Source organism: Haliotis rubra, unplaced genomic scaffold (assembly GCF_003918875.1).
Source record: "Haliotis rubra isolate DU_JTF1 unplaced genomic scaffold, ASM391887v1 Scf279, whole genome shotgun sequence".
NCBI lineage: Eukaryota > Metazoa > Mollusca > Gastropoda > Lepetellida > Haliotidae > Haliotis > Haliotis rubra.
Genome location: NW_025766880.1, coordinates 954114 through 963208, shown reverse-complemented (window position 1 = coordinate 963208; position 9095 = coordinate 954114). Strand labels below are relative to the sequence as shown.

At 41.1% G+C, this 9095-nt stretch overlaps 1 protein-coding gene across 1 annotated transcript; it reads right to left on the bottom strand.

Annotated features, from left to right (window-relative positions):
* Positions 1-1336: 1336 nt before the first annotated feature.
* Positions 1337-8419, bottom strand: LOC124281058 (glutathione S-transferase 1-1-like). The gene is made up of 4 exons (XM_046717065.1): positions 8218-8419; positions 3756-3814; positions 2376-2515; positions 1337-1864 (listed from the first exon to the last, which is right to left on the bottom strand). Exons 1-4 carry the CDS (start codon positions 8359-8361, stop codon positions 1788-1790), a joined length of 420 nt encoding a protein of 139 aa, XP_046573021.1. The 5' UTR covers positions 8362-8419; the 3' UTR covers positions 1337-1787.
* Between the last annotated feature and the right edge of the window lie 676 nt (positions 8420-9095).

Below are 9095 nucleotides of genomic sequence, written 5' to 3'. Positions count from 1 at the left end.
CTTTACTCGAAAACTTCAATCATTTATGTAACAGGTTCTTAAAATATATATGGTTTTATATATGAGACTTGGTCGTGTAATTTAAGCTGACAGACACACCTGTTCACCGCGTGTATAGCAGGGGCTATGTGTATTACACAATGGCCGACAAACGTTGAGCTTCACTGATTAACGGCTTCACTGCAGGTGATTCGTATTTCTTTTGTTACATGTAGGTTGTTGTGTCATTTACCACTATCAGTGGGCAGTATATGACGAAGCGCTCTTTACATACGTCTGGAGAGATATCGAACAACAAGAACTGTTCCATTCGCTCGGCAGGCAGCAAACTGACTCAGTAAATCCTGGCTGCTGCACATCTGAAGACACAAAAATAATATAGACAAACTTAATGGATAACAACTTCTCTATTTCGTTAGTGCGACGTTTCGATACAGATTCTTGTCAAGCAGGAATGTTGTTAAGTTGTTATCCATAAAGTTTGTCTATATTGAACTTCCCAGCTTCTAAGATGCCACTCAAAGAAGTGACAAAAATAATGAATGCAAAGCTAGGAAGCAGATAGTGATAACATAACAACTGTAGGCACATAACATGGAAGGTAATTAGATAATTGGCGCTTCTTGCTATGGTGTTGTAATTGCATTGCATTGTTTCTGTTAACATTTAGCAGAAATTCATGATACTGTGCTGTAATAATAGTTAGTGCCCAGAATTGAACCACGATCTAACCTACTATATTTTGGGTTCTTTTGGAGTCAAGTGTAATTTGGAATCTTCTAGAGACCAGTTAAGATCCGGGTTACAGTTGGTCTTCAGCAGCCCATGTTTGTCGTAAGAGGCGAGTAACGGGATCGGGTGGTCAGGCTCGCTGACTTGGTTGATCCCAATTGCGTAGATCGATGATCATGCTGCTGATCACTGGATTGTCTGGTCCAGACTCTTCTAGACAATTAATAGACAGAAAAGGGTGTTTAGACTGCATGTGTGAGTGTAGTGACCTGTATCGTTTGTAAGCTTAGTTGAGTTTATACATTTGTTAATTCTGTAATATTTTTTGGCTTCATTCTACATTATTTTGCGTTTAGATTTCTAGGTTAAAAGTTTGTTTCAAGTCGGGATTCGACACGTTACAGAAATTGAGAGCTTGTCCGGGGTCCAGTTGTAACAGATCACGAAATTATTTGTCATACTTTTGGGATTAACATCTAATATTGTGTAAAGGTGTACAGACAACAACCACTGTTGTGTTCAGTGTAGATACATGCGCTCAAAAATACTGAAATTATCGAACTGGCCAAAATAGGTCTTTTTACAAAAAATATCAGCCAACCTATATGCTGTAAATCTTTATTGTCATCATTTCCGAAACAATTCAATAGGGATCCAGCATTAGTTAATGGATTCGACTTTGGTTTATACAGATGAATGATGTGACACTGACATGTAAAAAAAATCTTCTACTAATATATTGTGGTCCTCTTCTCTTCTTTTGTCATCTTTACACTTCAGTGGATCTGTAAGTATTCATGTTTTGCTAATGTTTCACGACTTTTCAGGACTTTTCAGCTGGTCGTGTTTTCATATACTCCACCAAGTCATAATATGACTGATTCACTTCTTTATAGTACGGTAATTCCTGTATTCTCTTGTACCATGCCATGGCATTCGGGTACTTTGACATATCCCCTCGATAGATGTATTCGGCTCCAAAGCCAATTACGATAGCAAAGTCGGCAATGGTGAGACAATTTCCTGTCAGGAACTTCTTATCTTTGACTAGTGTATCAATCCGTGTGAAAGCCTTGACAACCTTCTCCTCTTGTTCTTTCGTTGGTTCGGTTCTGTCTTTCATCGGCATCCACTGAAACAGGAGCAATATGATTCGTGTTGTCTCTAGGAAATGAGGATTTGTATAGTTATATACTCATTTGTTTATAGAGTAATCGACGCATATCCATGAATGTCTATCTTCTTTTTAGTGCTATTTTTTGTCACGAAAGGTCTTTGTAAGGGGTTGGGTGCGGGGGAGGCAAATGTTGGCAATGCGCTTTCGAAAGTATGTACAATGTATTTTTCGTGTTGGTCGTTGGCCTATTTAAGAAATAAACATGTATAATAGGCACAATTAGTCGCAGGTTATTGTCTCAGTGCTAAATTGTTGTTCGTTACAAGGTGTATATCCTTGTCCTGTACTGCAGACAGAGGATGGGTCACACCTTATGTTACAGAATTCAGTTGTCATGCCATGCACATTGGGCACTCGTAACCTGTACTTAGGAATCCTGATTGGGTCGACTTGGCAATACAAGTGTCCTTGTTGAGTGAAGAGCTACGTGTGATTTAACGGAACAATAGCTGTGTACTGACCACACCCTCCAACATGGTTCTGTGGAAGACCCCCAGGTCATAGTCCAGGAGGCGGTCCACCTCTGCCCTCTTCTTTAGGTCCTGGGGGTACAGGCTGTTGTCCTCACCCCCATACGTCCCTACCAGGTAGCGCATGATGGCTCGGCTGTGGACACAATTTAGTGGTGAGCAAGTGTTTGAAGAAACGTCGAATGGTTAACTAAAGACACCACGTGGAACAAAATAGAGCATAAAGATGTGGGTGCATTGGAGTTCGAATTACAAGGTATAACCAATGATTGGCACTTTGATGGAAATTAACTTCTAGGGCTCTTCTGCAGAGACTTTAGTAATCCTACTCATTTTACAGCAAGTACCATTCCAGCTGACTAGTGTCTATGCATTACATGAGATTTCAGGCAAATCTGGTGGCATTCGGAAATATTTCAACGGTATAACGGTCTTTCATAATTACTCGAGTCTGGAAGACGATAGTCCAGTCCTATTTCCGTGAAGGTTTGTTTTGTTTTGTTTGTTTGATGCTTCCCGCCACACTCAGCAATATTCCAACACTTTGTCATCGGTCTGTAAATAAATACATCTGGACCAGACAATTTACAGTGGTCAACATCATGAGCATCGATCTACGCGATTGGGATACGATGACATGTGTCAACCATGTCAGCGAGCCTGATCACCGGATCCTGTTTGTCGCCTCTGACCACAAGCATGATTTGCTGAAGATAAATTCTAACTCGGGTCTACACGGGGTTTCCCAGCAGGCATACGAGGGCATGCATCAAACATGCAGGTAATAAACACCAAAGTGCAGTTATCACAATAACCATGATCACGGGCAGATTTGGTATAGGGATAAACAAAAGCAGTAAAACCCTAACCATATTCACAGGGAATCTCCAGAATAAGGAGAGTTGACGAACTGTTCCATGGCAACAAATGCAAACATATGTACCAAATGCCATTTTATCATCAACACTATCATAAAAAGTTTCTAAATATGACTCAGATGCGTGATAATAATGTTGCAGTGACATGAGTTTATCCAAGTTAAATAATTTGTTCATAAAGTGAAAATAGTTTCAGAACACCAGAATCTAAGTTTAAATATGCAGATTCGTTGTTTACTGTCGGTATCAAACTATGATTCACCTTCTGTAGTACTGCATTTTAACCTCTTACCACAGAATGTGACAGATCAGTTGAAGAAGACTTTACAAAAACGGGATGTTAATACATTTCTCAGTTGTCCAATTTGGTAGAATGAGTTTATAATCCTAGATTGCATATATTTAAACCAGTGAATAATTGTTTCACAAGATATGGACTCACGGAAAATCTATACATTGCTTGGACTGTGGGAATGTACTTTAGTGGTGTGGCCTTACCTCTCCCAAAGTGTGAATTCTCCATCTTTAATTGTTGGGACAGTTTGATCCGGGTTTATCTGAAATGTTTCAATATACATTGAACTTCACTCATTGCATGCATCATTTGTGTTTAACGCCTTTCTGAATATTAGTGAGTGAGTTAATTTTACATCGCGTCGGCAATATTACAACCATGTAGCGATGAAAACAAGGTAATCATTTTAAAATGTCTGTCGACAAAGGACAGTAAAAAAGGTAGGTATATCACAGTTTTAAAATGATGATAATTAAAATAAGAAGACAGTAGATTCAATAGATTCGTTCTTATCAATGAAAACTAGGCTATAAACCAGTAACAACCAAAGTTTGACCACCTTACTGGGGATCAAGGGGACTTACAGTGCTTTTGCTTCCTGCGTGACTTTCTGAATATGACCAGTCAAGGTGACGTCAGTTATGCAGTTCAGTTTGAACCAGGAATTCTCTGGACGTGCATTTTGAACGCTACTTTTCTATGAGTTACTGTGCAGTGTTACATGGATGGTTGTCTCTATCACTGATAACAAGGAATATCTTGACTGTTACCGTTACGCACTCATTCTCAGTTAACTGGGACCATTGGGGTCTACAACTGTGAAAAAACAAAGTCAATAAAATCCGCTACACAGTCATATTTTCAGTTAGTACCATATCTGAACTAATTTTCTGCAAAATATTCACACTCAGGCACGACCAGATTTCTCACTGTGTGTCCACAAATATATGATCACCTTTTCCGTGTTGTATTTTACGTTACAATATCCCTATATGCTTTTTATTCCAACTGAATTGCGTGATACGCTCAACTGAAAACCGTAAATTTGTGAAATGTTCAAATTTTCAATACTCCAACTGCTTTTGAACTTTTGTTAATTTTAATGTTTTTCTAATGCTGTGTCTATGGTGGGAGCAATAATTATACTGCACAAAAGGTTTTGGTGATCTCTATCTAGGTTTTAGGAAACAAAGCTTTATGTTCTTCTTCTTTATGTCTTTTAATACCAGAAAATATATCAAGTCTGGCTTCCTTCTCTTCAATGTGAATTTACTAATTGGTATTGTTCTCTCCAACTTTCTATGCTTTCAAAACTACAGTTTAGGGTTGTTTACATCTATATAATGTTCAAGCTCGATGGAACGGTTCCATTCCCCTCAAATTGATGTTCTTCATTGTCAAAGTCTGATATATACAAGCCACATAAAGAAACTGTGCATTGTCAAAATATGATCCCAGTTGATAAGTACGATAACAGTGTCAAAGGTACATATAAACTTTAATGGAGGGATCATGAGACCATAACAAGTCGGGAGAATTTCAATTGAAAAGTCAATCACAATGACGTCACGAGTCCACAAGCGGGACAGGGGTCAAACGACCATGTCACAATCTCAATAACGGGTATGTCCACCATCGGCATTGAGAACAGCTGTGCGTCGACGACGCATAGAGCCTATCAAACGTGCAAGGAAGGCTTGTGGGATGTCACGCCAGATTCTCTCAAGTTCTGTTGCAAGGTCAAGGACGTTATCTGGCGGATGAGGAAGACGGCGTAGACGTCGATCCATCTCGTCCCAAACATGCTCTATCGGGGAGAGATCCGGTGAATTTGCAGGCCAAGGCAGTAAGTCAACGCTGTGGTGTTGCAAGAAATCCATAGCAACCCTTGCCGTATGAGGGCGGGCATTATCCTGTTGGAATGTTAACCCAGGGCCATGACGTTGCAGAAAAGGAATTGCCACAGGTCGAAGAATCTGATCCCTGTAGCCCACACCAGTTAAGTTGCCCTGAACAATCACCAAAGGAGTTCTTTGGCGTGCTGTTATTCCACCCCAACTCATCACGGAACCACCACCAAAGCGATTCCTCTCCAAGACACAGGCCTGTGCATAACGTTCTCCCACGCGTCTATAGGCACGTAGACGTCCATCACTATGGGAAATGTTAAACCTGGACTCATCTGTAAAAACAACATTTCTCCACCAAAACAAGGGTCTGCGGACATGATTTCGGCACCACATTCGGCGAGCTTGTCGATGACGTTGTGTCAGGATAGGCCGTATGACGGGACGTCGTGGTCTGATCCCGTGATGACGTAAACGTTGTCGAACTGTGTTGGGGTGGATACGGCGAAGTCCTGGGATGGTTCGGGCAGCCATCACTGCAGTCTGAAACCTTAGGCGAAGATGGGTCACCCTTATCCATCTGTCCCGTCTTGGCGTTGTGTTCTGGTAGCGTCTCACCAGAGCAGAAATGGTGTTCCGGTGGCAGTGGACATGTGCAGCCACTTGTTGAGACATTCCCCCACGGACCATCCCAATGGCCTCATGACGTTGTGCAGACGTGAGCCTTGGCATGCTATGCGTTTCAATATCCGTTTAATTTTATGAACGATCGCAAGGGCAGGGGTTGAGCTTTCCAAAGTGACAGTATTGTGTGGCATTCATTTGCTCTTTTTCTCTTTCCCGGAATGAACGTGCAACAACGTATTGCACGTCTCAAGGACGAACCCACTGACGTCAGTCACGGAACGTGGCACGTGCATGCATGTTGGATACATGTCACTAATCTCTGAGTTTGAATCCTTATGTGTCTACACAGGTTTGATAAAGTTAGATTTTAAAGTTTTGTATGCACAGTTTCTTTATGTGCCTAGTATAGTTAAACACGTCATCTGTATTGGAATGATATCATTACACAGAGCCGTATTTATTTCTTCAACTTTGAATCTACTGTAATGTAATTTATTTATGTGAGGCCTATGTATTTGAATTCATAATTATAGTTAAAAAATAGCCACTGCCCTAGCATGAGAGAGTAAAAGACTATCTCATGCTGATATAAGGGCTATGGGAGGATACCACTGTTACTGAACCCGTTATCTTTGTACGAACCGATTTCACCACGACCCATAAAATCTGGGTTATCTAGTTGGATGCTACCGTTGCTATTCACAAAAAAATCCCCAAGGCAGCTGTACGACTAGTGACTCTGCAGAATTCGCTCCATGCCCCGAGTATGTAATATTACGCTGAAATATAACCTACAATACGCTTATGTTCAGAGACATATAAAATGTCGATCGAATATAACAGTCGACATACAGAGCTGTATGTATTGCCAGCTCCTGACAAATAATCATTTTGACCATGGGATAATTTCAAATTAAAGTAGAAGTCCGTACATGGGACGGGTGCTAAAAGTGTTATCAATAGTTGTAGGCTAGCATTTTGAGCTCATCAAACACTTCAGCCAATGATGAGTTTGATAGGGTCATTCGAATAATCGTCTTAATCCGTATTTTGAGTTAACGAGCTGTCGAGGTTTGGTTGGTTTTAAATTGATTCTTATCTTTACAGTATTATTAAAAAAAGCAACACAAATAAACACAGAGACAAGTAAATTTATTTAAAAGTCTCATATGAACGTATTTGCTCATCACAAAATTACTTTCGAAAATGTTTCAGGATTCATATTTATTTCTGTTGCAGATGTCATCTTGTCCACAACCATCATATTATTGCACCATCGCCACCAATACCCACACATCGACAAACGACATGGGGCAAATATATTCACATAGAACATAGTTTTGGCCATCATGTCGACGTCTGATCTGTAACAAAACTTGGCTCCACCAATCACGAGATCTACCACTCATCCATTTTGTTTTCCACAACAGAAAACAATTACTTTGCTCAAATGAGTATTTTAAATGGATGTACAAATAGGTGGGAATAAATTTACAGCTTCTTAATTTTGCCCCTTCAACAACGTTTTTTTATCTTGTGTTCACAATATTCTTAATTTGAGGAAGTGGACTTGAAGTGAGTAAGTCTTGAAACATGGGACGTCGTGTGTTTGCAGCAGGCATCCATTCTACAGAGGTTCATATCTAACAGAACCTCTTCAAGTGAGCCCGGGGTAGAATAGGTCTTCAGCAACCCATGCTTGCCACAAAAGGCGACTGTGCTTGTCGTAAGAGGCGACTAACGGGATCGGGTGGTCGGGCTCGCTGACTTGGTTGACACATGTCATCGGTCCCCAATTGCGCAGATCGATGCTCATGCTGTTGATCACTGGATTGTCTGGTCATACCGCTGCCATATAGGTGGAATATTGCTGAGTGTGGCGTAAAACTAAACTCACTCACTCACTCACTCACTCACTCCTCAAGTGAGCAGTTGCGGATTGGTGTTTGATCAGCGATCTCTCGACATATATTCTGACAAACAAGGGACAGAAAACATGGGGGCCTATTCACGCCGCCAAGGCAAGTCTGTTGCTCACCCAAACGTGGGTCACTGGGGACACATTCTTCCCAATCTTGCAGGGCAAAAGGAAAGGGCTTCAGGAACTATATCATATGCATGATTCCCGATAGTGATTTAGTTTCGTCTTACGACCAACGACATTCATGTTGTCTGTTGTTTACTCACTCACCTCAGTAAACTCTGGGCTAAGATGTTGTTTGTTCCAGTAGTCGAGTTGTTTCAACTCGAGTGGTACACCAAGAGCCTTGGCTGTCATGAGGACAGAACGGCATGGCCCGCTTCCCGTAAAGTAATAAAACTCAATGTTCGCCATGTTAGTCACGTTCCACTCTAAACACTGTGCCTGTGTCAGGTCAGACCTGAGAGTGTGACCCCGGCTATTGGTTAGGTCGAGGTCGAGCGTGAGCAGTTTATTGTCAGGTAACACTTACAGGAATTTCATTGACATCTGTCCCTGCTTTGAGCTTGTAGACGATATCCACGGCCCGGTGTTCAGACGGTATTGTATCAGCGTTGTTCCCCTCCTTCCTCCCCAGCGACATAACTAAATTATAAATACTTCAAATACATTTTAGAAATATACGACGAGGGGAGATGTTTATCGAACAATACAACACTGCAGGGAGAATATTCCCCGAGGAAATCAAGGCTGTCCTGAAGAGAGAAATGATTTACACATAGTCTCTGAATATATCATTACGATAAAAGCAAAGAACCCCATTTAAATAGAAAAAGGAACCCCAGTGTGGTGGGAGATTCAGAATCAGTGGAATATCTTACTTCATTTAGGGCTTTTGCATCACAGTAAGGCCTGAGTGAAAACGGACAATACGGTTTTAGGACAGTCTCGAGGGCAGAACTACATAGTAATGTTGTTGATCATTTGCCATGTTAGCTGAGGTCACGTTCAACACTAACACAAGCTGTCTTTATCTAAGCAGCGTAGTGTCAAATGTAGGCCATGGGATACATCTATAGGTCGAGCGAGGGGAGATTGGTGTGTCAGCTAGAGTTTGCGTGTCAGCTAATATTTCAGGGCCTCAATGT